General features: G+C 41.7%; 1 protein-coding gene across 2 annotated transcripts in view; it reads right to left on the reverse strand.

Annotated features, from left to right (window-relative positions):
• Positions 1-13,224, reverse strand: part of Acat1 (Acetyl-CoA acetyltransferase 1) — a 62,173-nt gene extending 48,949 nt beyond the window's left edge. The window contains exons 1-5 of one of the 2 annotated variants that reach the window (XM_053790203.2): positions 13,080-13,224; positions 9,175-9,266; positions 4,568-4,664; positions 3,889-3,996; positions 1,068-1,223 (exon numbers count right to left, since the gene is read on the reverse strand). In XM_053790203.2, coding sequence (XP_053646178.1) covers positions 1,068-1,223; positions 3,889-3,996; positions 4,568-4,664; positions 9,175-9,266; positions 13,080-13,106 — 480 coding nt within the window. In that variant the 5' untranslated portion in view covers positions 13,107-13,224. The remainder of the gene's footprint in view (positions 1-1,067; positions 1,224-3,888; positions 3,997-4,567; positions 4,665-9,174; positions 9,267-13,079) is intronic. The other variant, XM_053790204.2, reaches the window with a different exon arrangement.
• Positions 13,225-20,491: the final 7,267 nt, after the last annotated feature.

Below are 20,491 nucleotides of genomic sequence, written 5' to 3' on the forward strand. Positions count from 1 at the left end.
CTGACCACATAGACCCATTCTTTCATATATATAGGCCTACCAGCTTTCTCTCGCTAGATTTGAAGGCGCTAGAATTTACGTGTACTAGTACGTCAATAACCCTGGTGCGTAAGACGTACTAGTACGTCAGAAACCCTGAAAGGGTTAAACAATGGTCTACTGTATTTTAAACAGGATTGCTGAAAACAGGATTATTTTCAACATGACACAGTTCTCCATGACGGCCATTGAAAGAGCTATTGTCCAAGCTAATTTATAAGTGAACAGAGGATAGGTTGCTTTAGTAGCTGGAATGCATAGAGTTTATTTCTGGATTCTTTTTTAAAATGGAATTTGTTTTATTTTGTGTAAAATTAGCCATCATACTGACTTCTGTGCATTAATAGGATAGTTCTGATTGGTAAATGGGCAATTTCTTGTGTTCAATTGACAGAACAGAAGTCATACCATACACAGGGCCCTGCATCTACAGTGCCTATTTTCAGGGTTCCATGTTTTCACTGGCTTTCAAGTGAGCCACTGTTCCATCCGCCGGTGACTATCACCAGCACATGGAACATGATGGACAATGGCTCAATTTTAAGCCAATGAAAACATGGAACAACAAAAAGAAGGTGCAGTATATGCAGGACCCTCCTGTACTAATGAAATAACTAAGGATGTGGTTTAACTAGGCAATGGAACTGGCTTAAAATAAAACAAAGTGAGCAAAATTGTCAATGCACAAATTGTACCCAGATCTCTAACCTTGCACCTAGTTAATTCCATAAGCTTTCCAAAAAATTTTGAGCTTTTGTTATCATAAATTTCAGAAAAAGATTCTCTACTGTTTCAGATTTTTTTTAAACTGCAACACTGTCAGCACTTTTAATTTCAGGGATCATGATAATGAAAGGGTTAAAGAACAGGTCATCAAAATATTTTACTGTTATTGTTCTTATTCTTATTAAAAATAAGTAAAACTCACACATACTGGAAGAAACCCAAAGTTATGGAGCAGCAAGAAATTCTATTAAAGTGAAAAAGAAGGGTTGAGGCTTTCAGAAAAACGTAGAGAAAGGACTCACGTGAAGTGTGACACCTCCATAGGGAGAGTCACCTCGCATCATGTAATAAGGAACGTTGGACATGCTCTCCATCCCACCAGCAACCATCACTTCCTGTGACCCACACATCAATGATTGCGAAGCCAGCATTATTGACTTCATCCCGGATGCACAAACCTGCAAGAATTAAGTAAATAAAAATATAACTGGTAGTGGATCACCTGGCCTCAAACACCTGTAGATTATTACAATTTGTATTTATGGCAAAGCGCCAAACCCATAATGGTAGATAATCAGGTTTGATCAGAGGAAGGGAAGACCCAGTATATCTCTAATCCTTTAAATCAAATGCTCTTCACCAGTATCAACAAATCCCCTGAACATGTAAGATAAGATTTGTTGGGATTTTTAACCTGGAGGGTTAACCATCTAGGATAACCCAAGAAAGTCAGTGCTTCATTGAGGACTGTCTTATTTGGATATTTCAGTCTCATCTCCAGGAAGCAACTCATACCAGTCAGCTAATACTTGCTTGCTAGGTGAACGGGGAGACAACAAGTTGTAAGGAAACATGCCCAATGTTTCCACCCTTGTGAGGGATCGAACCACAGACACTCAGAATGTGAAGCGAGAGAAAATGTCTAATAAAATGTATGCATGTGCAAATTTATTGTTGCAGTTACTGAACGTAATCAAACACTTCAGCCACAGAAATGGCATCGGGTCTTAATGCATGGGGCATTAAGATGAAAACAAGAGGCAAGAAAAGAAAAAATATCTCCAAAAGAAGAAAGTGGCACCAGTTATAGAACCTTGTTTCAAATACAGATGATCCAAATGAGATCCATTCTGATGCTGGCAGTTCAAGTGAATTATCTGGCATTGATGATAGTAACATAAATTAACTCAAGAAAACTATTGAATCATCCACATGTAACATGTGAAGGGAAAACTGGGATAAACCATCTACATATTGGGAGAAAGTGTTTATAGTCAGAGAAGTGGCTTGTGAAGTGCTAAATGTTGAGATAAAATTCCTTAAATGTACTGTTCCTTCTGGTACTTCAAGTGCTGTGCTTCAGGGTTGATATGATAAATGAATCAAGACTGTTCAACTACCTCCCAGCATACATAGGGGGAATTACCAACAGACTCCTGGCTATCTTCAAGAGGGAGCTGGATGGGCACCTAAAGTCAGTACCTGACCAACCGGGCTGTGGTTTATACATTGATTTATGTGCAACCAGCAGTAACAGTCTGGTTGATCAGGCCCTGATCCACCGTGAGACCTGGTCATGGACCAGGCTGCATGGGCATTGACTCCTGAAACACCCTCCAGGTATACCTTAGGTAGAAAATAAGCAATGTAGATAGCCACACTGATGGCAAACACATTAACTGTGCTCTAATGCACAGGTAACATGCTTGCTGGAGTCCTGTTCTGATACACGAATAACATTTTTTCTGAATAGAAAATGCAAGCCACAGCAAATGCAATAATGTTAACAACATATACTTTAAATATATAAAGTTATCTTCAATTGTATAGTACAGTAAAAAATTATGAGGATTTATTTTTTGGTCCATGTGTAGACATTCTAGTACAAAAATGTTTATTTCATTATTTTTTAGCCATATAAGAATGTGTTTTGTAAGATCAAATTTCAATTCTAATAAAAAGTATTAAGAATTTTTTGTAGCATTTTGCTAAAAAAAATTTACCCCCAAAGTGATTCTTCATTACCTCATTCAGCAGGTTATGGATATACAGTAGGACCCCGTATCCATTGGGGATACGTTCCATGGACCTGCCATGGATACCGAAACCCCGGATATATATATATATATATATATATATATATATATATAAATCCTATACATACCTATTATAAAGTTTAATTGATAAATTTTGCACAATAAGTGGAGATTTAACACTTTTTCACTGATGGGAAGTACTTCACAGCTTGTCTTAGGCTTGGAAGAGCTGTCAGCTTCTCTACTTCAGTGCCTTGAGGCCATTATTATGCAAGATTATGAGGTATTTTTGGGTCACAGTAAACCATGGATAACTGAAACCACAGATACCAAATCAGTGGATACAGGGGGTTCTACTGTCCATGTTATGGGTAAACCATGTGCTCAACAATGTACACTAAAAGGTTTCTCTTTATGTTTAGAAATATCAGCAACAGATGAAAGCTGATGCCATTTTTTTACTACAATTAACTATACACTGCATAAATTTTGCACATAACAGTCAAGATTCTCCATGGGAAAGTGGGACAAAGTTCTTCCTCTGTAAGCCATGCGTGTCGTAAGAGGCGACTAAAATGCTGGGAGCAAGGGGCTAGTAATCCCTTCTTCTGTATAAATTAATAAATTTAAAAAGAAAAATTTTTTTTTTTTTTTTTAGGTCACTCTGCCTCAGTTGGGATAAAAAATCAAGATATCTGGCCAACATTAATGGCATCAGTGTTTTTATTTTACTGCTTTGGATATTAACTACAAAGATTATACGTATGTATAGTGACAGGGAACTGCTACACCCATGGAGATCTACAGCACCTGAGAATCGGTGGCAATCTGTTCTGATCCTAGGATAATAATAATTAAGCACTAAACCCCTGCAAGTCATTCAGTGAAAGCTGTGGTGGAGGCCTGATCCCCCGTCTGCTGAGTGCAAGACAGGTGTGCTTCTCATCTGTACTCACCTAGACATCTATCTGATACTTGAAAGGGAAGGGAAGTTGAAATTCCTTGTATCAAGAGCCTTTCATCAGCATCAAGGCACCCCATTAAAGACTAAAATTAGAGCAGGTTTAGTGTGAGGACCCAGACTCACCTTGTTAACACCAGTGCATGGGGTAGATTTATCCAGACCAGCCAGGAGTGTAGCTTGACGTGTAGGTGCTTGACTTGCTCCAGCTGCTATCACGTGACCCATGTAGACCTAGAAACCAGCCAATTATCTGTACTGCCAAAATCATACATTTACAAGCCTTTTTCTGGGTCTAATCAAGATACTGCAAATTATATGTATAGTTTATTGCCATATTAGTATTGCTGAAACTTCCACAAGCATTTTCAACAAAATATTGCAAGTTACTACAGTATATCAGAATATGGTACAGGTGAACAAGATAAGAGAAGCAATGTGTATTTATTTCAGCTTACAACTGAGGTTCTGGTAATATTTTTTTTTCATGGGAAATGCTAAATAGGGCCTGGGTGATAGAAGATAATCAAGTTTGATTCAAAGAAAGGACAGACAGCTCCAGTTTCTTGGATCAAGAGCTATTCATGGACATCAATGGACCCTCTCCCCAATGAAGGAAGGCTCTCTTCAGCAGACTGAAGAGGGTTCTCTACTAAGAATACAGACAGCATCCCTCTTCCAGTACATCTCCACCTGGGTTCCCTTGTACCAGCAGCCAGTGTTTAATACACTTTTCTCTTTGGAAATTCACAGATCATAAGGAAATTCATAACTTTACTAACTGACAGCCAAAGCAATGACTGACCTCTTGCACAGCTTTTGGGTCAACTCCTGCTCTCTCAACAGCTGCTTTGATAGCAACAGCACCAAGTTCAGGGGCCCGCATGGAGGCCAGAGACGACCTAAAATTAATTGTTCCATATCAGAAGAAAAGTATCCATGACTTTCAACTGCAGATATGCACTGCGTAAGACACTGAGGTTACCACAAAACCTTGAATAAAAGATAAAAATATAAAAACAAAAAATACAGTGGACCCTCAGCTAACGATGGCACCACCTAACGTTAAATCCGGCTAATGATACATTTTAATGCAAAAATTTTGCCTCAGCTAAGGCTAAAAAACTCACCTGGAGTTTACCTGGAGAGAGTTCCGGGGGTCAACGCCCCCGCGGCCCGGTCTGTGACCAGGCCTCCTGGTGGATCAGAGCCTGATCAACCAGGCTGTTGCTGCTGGTTGCACACAAACCAACATACAAGCCACAGCCCGGCTGGTCAGGAACCAACTTTAGGTGCTTGTCCAGTGCCAGCTTGAAGACTGCCAGGGGTCTGTTGGTAATCCCCCTTATGTATGCTGGGAGGCAGTTGAACAGTCTCGGGCCCCTGACACTTATTGTATGGTCTCTTAACGTGCTAGTGACACCCCTGCCTTTCATTGGGGGGATGCTGCATCGTCTGCCAAGTCTTTTGCTTTCGTAGTGAGTGATTTTCGTGTGCAAGTTCGGTACTAGTCCCTCTAGGATTTTCCAGGTGTATATAATCATGTATCTCTCCCGCCTGCATTCCAGGGAATACAGGTTTAGGAACCTCAAGCGCTCCCAGTAAGTGAGGTGTTTTATCTCCGTTATGCGCGCCGTGAAGGTTCTCTGTACATTTTCTAGGTCAGCAATTTCACCTGCCTTGAAATATGCTGTTATTGTGCAGCAATATTCCAGCCTAGATAGAACAAGTGACCTGAAGAGTGTCATCATGGGCTTGGCCTCCCTAGTTTTGAAGGTTCTCATTATCCATCCTGTCATTTTTCTAGCAGATGCGATTGATACAATGTTATGGTCCTTGAAGGTGAGATCCTCCGACATGATCACTCCCAGGTCTTTGACGTTGGTGTTTCGCTCTATTTTGTGGCCAGAATTTGTTTTGTACTCTGATGAAGATTTAATTTCCTCGTGTTTACCATATCTCAGTAACTGAAATTTCTCATCGTTGAACTTCATATTGTTTTCTGCAGCCCACTGAAAGATTTGGTTGATGTCCGCCTGGAGCCTTGCAGTGTCTGCAATGGAAGACACTGTCATGCAGACTCGGGTGTCATCTGCAAAGGAAGACACGGTGCTGTGGCTGACATCCTTGTCTATGTCGGATATGAGGATGAGGAACAAGATGGGAGCGAGTACTGTGCCTTGTGGAACAGAGCTTTTCACCGTAGCTGCCTCGGACTTTACTCTGTTGACGACTACTCTCTGTGTTCTGTTAGTGAGGAAATTATAGATCCATCGACCGACTTTTCCTGTTATTCCTTTAGCATGCATTTTGTGCGCTATTACGCCATGGTCACACTTGTCGAAGGCTTTTGCAAAGTCTGTATATATTACATCTGCATTCTTTTTGTCTTCTTGTGCATCTAGGACCTTGTCATAGTGATCCAATAGTTGAGACAGACAGGAGCGACCTGTTCTAAACCCATGTTGCCCTGGGTTGTGTAACTGATGGGTTTCTAGATGGGTGGTGATCTTGCTTCTTAGGACCCTTTCAAAGATTTTTATGATATGGGATGTTAGTGCTATTGGTCTGTAGTTCTTTGCTGTTGCTTTACTGCCCCCTTTGTGGAGTGGGGCTATGTCTGTTGTTTTTAGTAACTGTGTCCATGCTCCCTCTCCATAGGATGGAAAAGGCTCGTGACAGGGGCTTCTTGCAGTTCTTGATGAACACGGAGTTCCATGAGTCTGGCCCTGGGGCAGAGTGCATGGGCATGTCATTTATCGCCTGCTCGAAGTCATTTGGCGTCAGGATAACATCGGATAGGCTTGTGTTAACCAAATTCTGTGGCTCTCTCATAAAAAATTCATTTTGATCTTCGACTCTCAGTCTGGTTAGCGGCTTGCTAAAAACTGAGTCATATTGGGACTTGAGTAGCTCACTCATTTCCTTGCTGTCATCTGTGTAGGACCCATCTTGTTTAAGTAGGGGCCCAATACTGGACATTGTTCTTGACTTTGATTTGGCATAGGAGAAGAAATACTTTGGGTTTCATGACTCAAGAAATCGTAATGACACGATTGCAAATAAACCATACCCCCGGCCGGGATTGAACCAGCGGTTCAATCCCGTTGGGTTCAATCCTAGTTGGATGAATCTTATTGTGGCTAGCTGGTCTAGTGGCTAACGCGACGGGCTGGAGTTTTGAGACTCTATGACCGCGGGTTCAATCCCGGCCGGGGGTATGGTTTACTTTGGGTTTCTTTCGATTTCATTTATGGCTTTTAGTTCTTCCCGCGATTCCTGACTCCTATAAGATTCCTTTAGCTTAAGTTTGATGCTTGCTATTTCTCTGACCAGTGTCTCCCTACGCATTTCAGATATATTGACCTCTTTTAGCTGCTCTGTTATTCTTTTCCGTCGCCTGTAAAGGGAGCGCCTGTCTCTTTCTATTTTACATCTACTCCTCCTTTTTCTTAGAGGAATAAGCCTTGTGCATACATCGAGTGCCACCAAGTTAATCTGTTCTAGGCATAAGTTGGGGTCTGTGTTGCTTAGTATATCTTCCCCGCTTATACCGGTTAGGACTTGGTTTACTTGGTCCCACTTTATGTTTTTGTTATTGAAGTTGAATTTGGTGAATGCTCCCTCGTGACTAATCTCATTATGTCGGTCTGGGGCTCCACGCATACATGTCTGAACCTCAATTATGTTGTGATCTGAGTATATTGTTTTTGATATGGTGACATTTCTTATCAGATCATCATTGTTAGTGAAGATGAGGTCTAGTGTATTCTCCAGTCTAGAAGGCTCTATTATTTGCTGGTTTAAATTGAATTTTGTGCAGAGATTTAAAAGCTCGTGTGAGTGTGAGTTTTCATCAGAGCTGCCTCCTGGTGTTATTACTGCCACAATATTATTTGCTATATTCCTCCATTTTAGGTGCCTTAAGTTGAAATCCCCCAGGAGCAAGATGTTGGGTGCAGGAGCTGGAAGATTTTCCAGACAGTGGTCAATTTTTAACAGCTGTTCCCAACACGATTCGTTCAAGACGCGTCCACGTGTGGCCTCAGCACCAGTGTTTACAAGCCAGCAAGTGCGGTCGCATCTACGCATACATTCGGTACATTTCACATTATCCCAATGTTTTTAGTGCTTGTAACTACAAAATAAGTCACCATGGACCCCAAGAAAGCTTCTAGTGCCATCCCTGTGGTAAAAAGGGTGAGAATTAGTATGAAATTGAAAAAAGAGATTAAGGAAATGTGTGCAAAGTGGCTTGAAGTGCAAACCTTTATGGATGAAAATCACCCTAACACAGCTATTGCAAGCCGTGCTGGTGACTATTACAATGACAATGTTGTGGCCCATTTTAGGCAAATCTTAAAGGAACGGGAGGTACAGACCTCTATGGACAGATTTGTTGTGCGACAGAGGTCCAGTGACTCTCAAGCTGGTCCTAGTGGCATTAAAAGAAGAAGGGAAGTAACTCCAGAAAAGGACTTGATACCTCAAGTCCTAATGGAAGGAAATTCCCCTTCTAAACATTAACAACTTCCACACTCTCCCCTCCTCCCATCCCATCAATCATCACCATCACCAGATCTTCAATAAAGGTAAGTGTCAGTTTGTCTGTATTAAAATTAATATTTCATGTGGTAAATTTTTTTTTTCATACTTTGGGGTGTCTTGCATGGATTAATTTGATTTCTATTATTTCTTATGGGGAAAATTAATTCGGCTAACGATAATTTCAGCCAACAATAAACTTTCAGGAACGGATTAATATCGTTAGCTGAGGGTCCACTGTATTTAAATTAGCATAACCTATACTCTCTACCTCAATACTGTAAATATCTATTTAACTGTTAAGTAATGGTTTTAGGGATCATTACCTTTGTGCACCAGTCTCACACCAGGCCTCCTCAATTAGAATAAACATACAGTATTACAGGAATAGTAAATATGTAATAAAAACAAGGAAATCACAGAATGGATGGGGTTTGAACCCAAGGCAAGCTCCTAAAATTCACAGGCCATTGCATTAACCACTCAGACAGCTGGCTGTAATAAGATTAATCCAAGCATATTTTTATAGGTAGTAGGTTGGTAGACAGCAACCACCCAGGGAAGTACTACCGTCCTGCCAGATGACTGTGAAACAGAAACCTGTAACTGTTTTGCATGATGGTAGGATTGCTGGTGTCTTTTTCTGTCTCATAAACACGCTAGATAACAGGGATATCTTGCTACTCCTACTTACACTTTGGTAATGTTAGTAGAATAGAGTGAACCATCTTACTCTTGATATAAGAAATTAGTGAATATTAATTGGTAGGAATATGCCCAACAAAAAAATTAGTCAACAAATAATAGATGAACAATATACACTAAATATTTTGCTGCAGCCTTGGGAGGAAATACAAGAGTACTCACCGAAAAGACCCCATAGGGGTCCGGACAGCACTCACTACGACAACATCATTTAGACCGCCGGTGGCGTAGTGCCGAAAACCACATGTAGCAGTCTGAAAACAAGATCAATGTACTGAACAATACATAAAAAAAAAATGAGCATAGCTTTGCTCCTGTACTAAAAAAGAGTACAAACAAATAAATAATAACACACACAGTAGGCAATAAAAAACATGTACACTTTCAACAACATGACTTACAATATTCCATAGGTGTGATGTTTGAACTTAGGAGCCAATTAATTATGTACAAATAAGTGATTTTCTCTTTCAACTGTCTGACTACCTATGATGGCCAAGGTACAGATGGTGGTAAATAATAAATATTATACTAATGCTTCAATTTTTGTTCTCGCCTTCTCATGTTTGTTGCTTTTTGGGGCAAGAGTTTTACCTTGGAAAACAGCTGTACATCATGACTGGAAAGCACAACACTAGTTGTAGAAAACTCAAGTGCCATGAAAGAGAATGTTTATGACCTTTGAAATAAAACTAGAAATCATGAGGAGTTATGAATCTAATGAAAAAGTAGTTACCACTGCCAGTGTATACTGCATAAATTCATCGACCATTGCAACTCATTAAGGATAATGTTAGTATCTGGGACCAAGTCAAAAACTTTTCACCAATACATTCAGCGATCATTCCCAGAAAAGGCAATGGACTGATAAGATGTACCTTTGATGGATTTCAAGACTTTTCTTACTCTTACAGCCAGCCTGGGGCCAAGCTTATCTGGTGCTTGCCTGGTGCACTGGAAAATATACATTTTTCCTGTGAAGACAGGCTGAAGGTAATGAATTTGCACTCTCTGGGATGACGCAGAATTAGGGAAGATATGATAGAAATATTCAAGTGGAAAACAGGAATATATAATGGAGGTATAAATATCTAGCTGAAAGTACATAACCATTTAGATTTAAAAAGGATATAAGGTATAGCAACAGAGCTGTAGACGAGTAGAACAAACTCCCAGGTAGAATCATTGGAGCGACAATTTAAGAGTAGCTTTAAATATAGGTTGGATAAGTATATGAATGGATGTAGTTGGGTGTGTTAAACCTGCCTAACATGGGCCCATGGCCTACTTCAGTTTTCTTTTATGTTCTTTTGTGTACTGGAAAATCATATGGTGTGAGTAGATGGCCATGACCCACAGAAGCATTAAAAATGCAATTAAGTTTCTAAGACTACTTCTACCTCCAAAAATACTTCCAGAAACATAAAAAATTGACCATAATAATACTCAAGATTAAGTCACCATAAAATGTTACCTTTGAATATCAATATATAAAAATCATTAAGTTTTTTTTTCAACAAACCGGCCGTATCCCACCAAGGCAGGGTAGCCCAAAAAAAGAAAAACGAAAGTTTCTCTTTTTAAATTTAGTAATTTATACAGGAGAAGGGGTTACTAGGCCCTTGCCCCCGGCATTTTAGTTGCCTCTTACAACACGCATGCTTATGGAGGAAGAATTCTGTTCCACTTCCCCATGGAGATAAGAGGAAATAAACAAGAACAAGAACTAGAAAGAAAATAGAAGAAAACCCAGAGGGGTGTGTATATATATGCTTGTACATGAATGTGTAGTGTGACCTAAGTGTAAGTAGAAGTAGCAAGACATACCTGAAATCTTGCATGTTTATGAGACAGACAAAAGACACCAGCAATCCTACCATCATGAATCATTAAGTTACAAATACAAATTACCAACACTTCTGTAATATCTCTGTACATATCAATAATATGAATGTTGTCTAATGATGTGATGTATATTATCATATTCATGGGAACTACTAAACCAAGAAGGGTTTTACTAATACTATTAGTATTATTATTATGGGGGAGTGCTAAACCTGCAGGGATTATACAGCACCTGTAGGGGGAGGTGAGACATAGGCTTAATTTAGGGAACTGAAGCACAGTTCTAATTCCCTAGAGTAAGAGCCCCTCACCAGCATCAAGGAACCTCCCTTGAGGGGAAGGGTTATACAGCCCCTGGAAATGGGAGATATCCAGGTTTGATATGAATGGAGACACCTGATTCCTCAGATCAAGAACCTTTCAACAGCATCAAGGAACCCCTCCATGAAAGTTACTGATATGCATGTTTAGCATATGGCCATAAGTATACATTCTCCAAAGGTCCTTCAGTAGTCGAACGCACTGCTGCTGAGATTTAAGCCACCCTGTTAAGATCAGCATTATTATATTCATGGGAATTAAGTCACTCTTACCTTTTTAGGCCTGGTCACAGACCGGGCTGTGGGGGCATTGACCCCCGGAACTCTCTCCAGGTAAACTCCAGGTTAGGTTATCCTAGGTTCCTACACATATGCTGCTATGTATATTCTATGTATCTGTGTATACCTGAATAAACTTATAATAATATAATATCTTTATTTACTGGAAGTACATGTACAAGGTATACAGGCCTAGCTGACATCAATGACATACTACTATATAGAAAGCCCCTCAAGCAAATTAGGTCAGTTTTGTCCCAGGATGCGACCCACACCAGTCGACTAACACCCAGGTACCCATTTTACTGATGGGTGAACATAGACAACAGGTGTAAGCAAACAGTTCCGATGTTTCCAGGCCCGGTGGCCTGGTGGCTAAAGCTCCCGCTTCACACACGGAGGGCCCGGGTTCGATTCCCGGCGGGTGGAAACATTTCGACACGTTTCCTTACACCTGTTGGCCTGTTCACCTAGCAGCAAATAGGTACCTGGGTGTTAGTCGACTGGTGTGGGTCGCATCCTGGGGGACAAGATTAAGGACCCCAATGGAAATAAGTTAGACAGTCCTCGATGACGCACTGACTTTCTTGGGTTATCCTGGGTGGCTAACCCTCCGGGGTTAAAAATCCGAACGAAATCTTATCTTATCTTATCTTCTCCAGGAATCAAACCCGGACCATCACCGTGTGAAAAGAGACCTTTGCCACCAGGCCACGGGGCACTATGGCCTGGTGGGATTTATCACATTTATCTTGTCTAGACTCAAGTAGTTATTATGTATTAGGATAAGTCTGCCCGAAATGATCCGGCATGATAGTGGCTTTCTTTGTTCTTAACTAATCAAAACTGTAAATACACACTGTAACCTTGCAAAGAAAATATTTATCTCATCTTAAGGGGTCAAATAGGCACTCAAGATACGATCCAGGAACTGGGAGAGCAGATCAAATTTATTTAATCAAGAGCCACAGGCAGGCATCAATTATAATTATTATAACCATGGAGTGCTAAACCCGTAGGATTATACAGCGCCTGTGGGGAGTGGGATAAAAGGTATTCAGACTCAATTCAGGGAACTGAAGCATATCGAATTCCTTAGATCAAGAGCCCCTGACCAGTATCAAGGAACCTTCCTTGAGGGGCATAAGACTAGCAATGACTTAACAGCACCAGCTCAAACTTTAAAAGATAATTACATCTTATACACACAGTGAAGTACTAAACCCATAGGGGTCAAACAGCGACTGGGGAATGGAAGGTATTCAGATGTCCAAGGGAATGGAGTCTAACTACAAATCCTTGGATCAAGAGCCCCTAATCGGCATGACAGCATCTTCAATAATCAGATATTACAACACAGCGGTTAACATTCGTTAACAATATTGTTTTCCTGCCAGTGTCTAATTATTCGATAAAAAAAATGCATTCAAGAAATGAAATATCCAAATTAACATTACCACTATTCCAAACAGAAGGTAATCACCAGGTCAACTATTTAACCACTTTTCAAGACAATTAACCAAGTACATATTTCTCCTGACGTACTAAAAGTATCCAAAGATTCTCTTTACCACTTTTAGATTCACTAATTCCTTCACAAAGACACAGGTTTAATATTTTTACCCGAGATAATATGTTAGTGATGACCATGGTGGAGCAGCAGACACCAGCAACACTCACTCCTACCAGGGTAAACTTTATTATTTAGTATAAATATTATGGACGTCTCTTTTGTGGTTATCGAGATATTAATATGTAAATTCTTCTTTCGTAAATAAGTTTTCAATGAGTATAGTTATGCTTTGAACTTGTTTGATAGAAGATTTTTTTTGGTAAAAAAAAGTCTAACATAACAAACGCAGCCTTTTATATTAATATTTTACTACGCGTCTCATACCCATCTTGTGGGTGTAGTCATGGCATCGACACCATGCCCAGCCTTTCTAGGGTAGGGTAGGTGCCTGAGCCCAAGCCTTTAGCTCATAAGACTGTCATTCCCATTAGCCCCCTTGGGGCGGGGATGTCAAGTAAGTAAGTAAGTTTATTCAGGTATACATCATTGAATGCTCTTGATTCATATAATGACTCCAACAACATGCTCATTGGGGAAGCCAGGTATAGATACTCAAAAATTAGGAACAAAGGAATTAATGTACAATTGCTATGGATCCCATCACACATTGGATTACTCCTTCATGATAAAGTTGATATGTTAGCCAAGAAGAGTACCCAGAAGGAGAATGTAGAATATAACTTTGGTATAACTGTGTCTAGCATTAGGAATAATATTAGGAGAGAAGTAAATAATGAAAATGATTGTTATAGGAATGCAGTTAGAAGCCTGAGTAGATCTATAACCCACTATGATAACATGAACGTAGATAAGTATGTTTATGGAGCAACTTGCAATGTGAACAGACTGACTGATGTTGTAATGGCCAGGCTTAGGCTTGGTTACAAGTACTTCTGGCAGTTTGGGAGACACACAGATGATGATCAAACTAAATGTAAATTATGTGATCAGGCATATGGTCACTCTCTTGAACACTATGTGCTTAATTGTCCACTTATTGAGGAATACAGAGACAGACAGTATAATAACCTATGTGACATGTCAAGATATCTTATTAATGAAAATAAGATACCAGATATACTAAGCAAATTTCCTAAATTTGCTTGTAACAGATAAGTGAACTATAGATATGTAGATATAAATCCATATGTATTCCTGTTAACCCTTTGGGGCCTAGTTCCTAGGCCTTTTGTGTATCCATATGCTCTCGCGCTACCGTCCACAGGATGGATATGGGGTGCACAATAAACTAGCCACTTCGGTGGCAAAATCTAAAAAAAACAAATACAGTTACATAGAATTATCATACATAGCAGCATGTGTGTAGAGAACCTAGGATAACCCAAAAAAGTCAGAGTGACTTATTTCCATTGGGGTCCTTTACTTATTTCCATTGGGGTCCTTTACTTATTTCCATTGGCAGACCAGAGAGGCCTAGCTTGTGGCTAGGCCTGGGGACAGTTGGTCCCAAAGACGATGAGGTACTTGTGCCTCCTCCCATGGCAGACTTAGGTCTCAGACACTCCCTAGACAGGGAGCCAAGGCCGGGCCACCACTTGGAAAAGGCCCGGGCCGGGAGAACACCGGCGAATCTTTAATAATAAACATGGGTCCAAGAACTATAGGCCAAAATTTTGATAGCTAAGTTACAGTGATGACGACCTATTTACATACTTACATCTAATTACAGTCGTAAAGAATTAATTATGTAGGCATGAATTCAGTCAAGAAAATATTACAGCTTATATCAGGCTTTGAATTATTTATATTTGACCAAAGAATAGTTGAAATTTCACAAGTTTAAGAAGTTATGAATTATTTCCAAAAAGGGAAAATTAGGCTATTTTTTTCAGACTGGCTAATATGCCATTATAGATAAAATACTTCAATATTTCTTTAACATTTGTGAATTGTCTCTGAATCCATTAATTTTTATCTTATTCCAGAATACAAGAGTTGTAACACAAGGTGTATAACCGGAGAGGGGGGTTTCGGGGATTAGCGCGGTGGATCAGGGCCTGATCAACCAGACTGTTACTGTTGGTTGTACGCAAACTGACATACGAACCACAGACCGGCTGATCAGGTACTGACTTTACGTGCCTGTCCAGAGCCTTCTTGAAGACCGCTAGGTCTCTTATTGGTAATCCTCTTTACGTATGTCAGGAAGAAGTTGAACAGTCTTGGGCCCCTAACACTTATTGTGTTGTCCCTTAGTGTACTCGTTGTACCCCTGCTTTTCATTGGGGTATGTCGCATCTCCTATCGAATCTTGCTTTCGTAGGGAGTGATTCTCGTATGTAAATTTGGGACTAATCCTCTAGGATTTTCCAATTGTATATTATCATGCAACTTTCTCGCCTGCGTTCCAGGGAATACAAATCAAGGGACTTCAACCGTTCCCAATAATTTAGATGCTTCATCATACTTATGTGTGCCTTGAAAGTTCTCTGTACATTCTCCAGGTCTGCAGTATCGCTTGCCTTGAAAGAAGCCGTTAGTGTACAGCAATGATCGACACCATGCCTAACCCTTCTAGGGTAGGGTAGGTGCCTGAGCCCGAGCCTTTAGCTCATAAGACTGTCATTCCCATTTGCCCCCTTGGGGCGGGGATGGCAGACCGGAGAGGCCTAGCTTGTGGCTAGGCCTGGGGACAGTTGGTCCCAAAGATGAGGAGGTACTTGTGCCTCCTCCCATGGGAGACTTAGGTCTCAGACACTCCCTAAAGAGGGAGCCAAGGCCGGGCCACCACTTGGAAAAGGCCCGGGCCGGGAGAATACCGGCTAATCTTTAATAATAATAATTATTGAAAATAATAGAGGCCTGAGCTTGCTACCATCTGCAGCTCATAAGACTGCCATCCCCACGAGCCCCTTTGAGGCGGGGTAGATGGCAGACCAGAGGCCTAGCTTTTCCCTACGAGCCCTGTGAGGGCGGGGAATGTGGCTAGGCCTGGGGACACTTGGTCCCAAAGATGAGGAGGTACTTGTACCTCCTCCCATGGGAGACTTAAGTCTCGAGACACTCCCCAGATAGGGAGCCAAGGCCGGGTCACCACTACTTGGAAAAGACCCGGGCCGGGAGAATACCGGCGAAAAAAAAAAATTGAAAATAGATCATCGACACCATGCCCAGCCTTTCTAGGGTTGGGTAGGTGCCTGAGCCCGAGCCTTTAGCCCATAAGACTGTCATTCCCATTAGCCCCCTTGGGGCGGGGATGGCAGACCAGAGAGGCCTAGCTTGTGGCTAGGCCTGGGGACAGTTGGTCCCAAAGACGATGAGGTACTTGTGCCTCCTCCCATGGCAGACTTAGGTCTCAGACACTCCCTAGACAGGGAGCCAAGGCCGGGCCACCACTTGGAAAAGGCCCGGGCCGGGAGAATACCGGCGAATCTTTAATAATAATAAATGGATGTATCAATTTTGCTATTAATAGAATTTATATAATTTATCTGCTATTATGTTTAGGTGCATCAGTGTTAGCAGAAGTGGTTCATGTCTGGAGGACTGAGATCCATGGTGTTGAGTGACTGCTGCTCGAGACACCCAGCAGCAAGTAGGTACCTGGGTGTTAGCAAGGCTCCTGGATGTTAGTAGCAAGCAGATATCTAGGGGTTAGCTTACAGCTGACCGACAGGTTATGTTCGTTTAATTCATGTTAAGCGTTAGGTGAATACAAACAGGTAACGCATTTGTCTCGCACTTGGCAGATGGTTTACCTGGAGAGAGTTCCGGGGGTCAACGCCCCCGCGGCCCGGTCTGTGACCAGGCCTCCTGGTGGATCAGAGCCTGATCAACCAGGCTGTTACTGCTGGCTGCACGCAAACCAACGTACGAGCCACAGCCCGGCTGGTCAGGAACCGACTTTAGGTGCTTGTCCAGTGCCAGCTTGAAGACTGCCAGGGGTCTGTTGGTAATCCCCCTTATGTTTGCTGGGAGGCAGTTGAACAGTCTCGGGCCCCTGACACTTATTGTATGGTCTCTTAACGTGCTAGTGACACCCCTGCTTTCCATTGGGGGGATGTTGCATCGTCTGCCAAGTCTTTTGCTTTCGTAGTGAGTGATTTTCGTGTGCAAGTTCGGTACTAGTCCCTCTAGGATTTTCCAGGTGTATATAATCATGTATCTCTCCCACCTGCGTTCCAGGGAATACAGGTTTAGGAACCTCAAGCGCTCCCAGTAATTGAGGTGTTTTATCTCCGTTATGCGTGCCGTGAAGGTTCTCTGTACATTTTCTAGGTCAGCAATTTCACCTGCCTTGAAAGGTGCTGTTAGTGTGCAGCAATATTCCAGCCTAGATAGAACAAGTGACCTGAAGAGTGTCATCATGGGCTTGGCCTCCCTAATTTTGAAGGTTCTCATTATCCATCCTGTCATTTTTCTAGCAGATGCGATTGATACAATGTTATGGTCCTTGAAGGTGAGATCCTCCGACATGATCACTCCCAGGTCTTTGACATTGGTTTTTCGCTCTATTTTGTGGCCAGAATTTGTTTTGTACTCTGATGAAGATTTAATTTCCTCGTGTTTACCATATCTGAGTAATTGAAATTTCTCATCGTTGAACTTCATATTGTTTTCTGCAGCCCACTTAAAGATTTGGTTGATGTCCGCCTGGAGCCTTGCAGTGTCTGCAATGGAAGACACTGTCATGCAGATTCGGGTGTCATCTGCAAAGGAAGACACGGTGCTGTGGCTGACATCCTTGTCTATGTCGGATATGAGGATGAGGAACAAGATGGGAGCGAGTACTGTGCCTTGTGGAACAGAGCTTTTCACCGTAGCTGCCTCGGACTTTACTCTGTTGACGACTACTCTCTGTGTTCTGTTAGTGAGGAAATTATAGATCCATCGGCCGACTTTTCCTGTTATTCCTTTAGCACGCATTTTGTGCGCTATTATGCCATGGTCACACTTGTCGAAGGCTTTCGCAAAGTCTGTATATATTACATCTGCATTCTTTTTGTCTTCTAGTGCATCTAGGACCTTGTCGTAGTGATCCAATAGTTGAGACAGACAGGAGCGACCTGTTCTAAACCCATGTTGCCCTGGGTTGTGTAACTGATGGGTTTCTAGATGAGTGGTGATCTTGCTTCTTAGGACCCTTTCAAAGATTTTTATGATATGGGATGTTAGTGCTATTGGTCTGTAGTTCTTTGCTGTTGCTTTACTGCCCCCTTTGTGGAGTGGGGCTATGTCTGTTGTTTTTAGTAACTGTGGGACGACCCCCGTGTCCATGCTCCCTCTCCATAGGATGGAAAAGGCTCGTGATAGGGGCTTCTTGCAGTTCTTGATGAACACGGAGTTCCACGAGTCTGGCCCTGGGGCAGAGTGCATGGGCATGTCATTTATCGCCTGTTCGAAGTCATTTGGCGTCAGGATAACATCGGATAGGCTTGTGTTAACCAAATTCTGTGCCTCTCATAAAAAATTAATTTTGATCTTCGACTCTCAGTGTGGTTAGCAGCTTGCTAAAAACCGAGTCATATTGGGACTTGAGTAGCTCACTCATTTCCTTTCTGTCATCTGTGTAGGACCCATCTTGTTTAAGTAGGGGCCCAATACTGGACGTTGTTCTCGACTTTGATTTGGCATAGGAGAAGAAATACTTTGGGTTTCTTTCGATTTCATTTATGGCTTTTAGTTCTTCCCGCGATTCCTGACTCCTATAAGACTCCTATAAGATTCATTTATATGCTTGCTATTTCTCTGACCAGTGTCTCCCTACGCATTTCAGATATATTGACCTCTTTTAGCCGCTCTGTTATTCTTTTCCGTCGCCTGTAAAGGGAGCGCCTGTCTCTTTCTATTTTACATCTACTCCTTTTTCTTAGAGGAATAAGCCTTGTGCATACATCGAGTGCCACCAAGTTAATCTGTTCTAGGCATAAGTTGGGGTCTGAGTTGCTTAGTATATCTTCCCAGCTTATATCGGTTAGAACTTGGTTTACTTGGTCCCACTTTATGTTTTTGTTATTGAAGTTGAATTTGGTGAATGCTCCCTCGTGACTAATCTCATTATGTCGGTCTGGGGCTCCACGCATACATGTCTGAACCTCAATTATGTTGTGATCTGAGTATATTGTTTTTGATATGGTGACATTTCTTATCAGATCATCATTGTTAGTGAAGATGAGGTCTAGTGTATTCTCCAGTCTAGAAGGCTCTATTATTTGCTGGTTTAAATTGAATTTTGTGCCGAGATTTAAAAGCTCGTGTGAGTGTGAGTTTTCATCAGAGCTGCCTCCTGGTGTTATTACTGCAACAATATTATTTGCTATATTCCTCCATTTTAGGTGCCTTAAGTTGAAATCCCCCAGGAGCAAGATGTTGGGTGCAGGAGCTGGAAGATTTTCCAGACAGTGGTCAATTTTTAACAGCTGTTCCTGGAATTGCTGGGATGTTGCATCCGGAGGCTTGTAGACTACCACAATGACTAGGTTTTAGTTCTCGACCTTTACTGCTAAAACTTCCACTACATCATTTGAGGCATTAAGCAGTTCTGTGCAAACAAGTGACTCTGCAATGTACAGGCCAACCCCCCCCCCTTTTGCCTGTTCACTCTGTCACATCTGTATAGGTTGTAACCTGGGATCCATATTTCGTTGTCCAAGTGATCCTTTATGTGGGTCACAGTGAAAGCCGCGAACATTGCCTTTGCCTCTGCAAGCAGTCCACGGATGAAAGGTATTTTGTTGTTTGTTGCTGGCTTTAGACCCTGTATATTTGCAAAGAAGAATGTCATCGGACTGGTGGTATTCTTGGTACTGGGGGGGATTTTTTTTTCTGGCATTAGTATCTGTATCTGTTGGTTTGGAGTGGAGGCCATCGACTGTGGTTCCACTCCAGGAATGACTGGATTTGGTGTACGATTTCTGCCATTTCCTGCCAGTTTTTTTTCCTTCCTGGCACTAAAAACCTCTCCCTCTTGAGTGGCTGTGGCTACCCAGGTTTTCCCATGGCCTGGATGTTTTGTATCTTTTTGTCCCCTTTAGATGGTGTGCCTGGCAATTTAAGTTATAGCACAGTCTTTCCTGTACTGAAGAGGTACACATTTCAGGGTGAAAAAGCTTACAGGAAGGGAGTTTGCATTTTCCTGTTGTCATATGGGCACGGCATTTTCTAGGGTGGTCATAGTTGCACGTCCCATCTGTTTTTCCAGATTTTCCATGTCTGCAAATACCAAGTGCATAGTATGTGCACAGGCTTGGTTTCCGTTTGCCTTGGGTTTCTGTGACTGTATTCCCTGTTGGTGCATGTTTCCCTGTCTTATTCCTATCCTCCCTAGCACCAACAATGGAATTCCCACTAGTTGTTTTTGGTAATATATCCTCACTATTGCTAGTGGAGTCCTCTTGTTTGCTATTTCCTGTGGTATTTCTAGTTTGCAATATTGGTTTCATCTTATCTTTGACTACACTTGTTTCCCCACTACGGCTCCTGTCCCCTATGAGGTCATTTA

The sequence above is a fragment of the Cherax quadricarinatus genome, chromosome 58 (genome assembly GCF_038502225.1).
Source record: "Cherax quadricarinatus isolate ZL_2023a chromosome 58, ASM3850222v1, whole genome shotgun sequence".
In the NCBI taxonomy this organism is placed as follows: Eukaryota; Metazoa; Arthropoda; class Malacostraca; order Decapoda; family Parastacidae; genus Cherax; species Cherax quadricarinatus.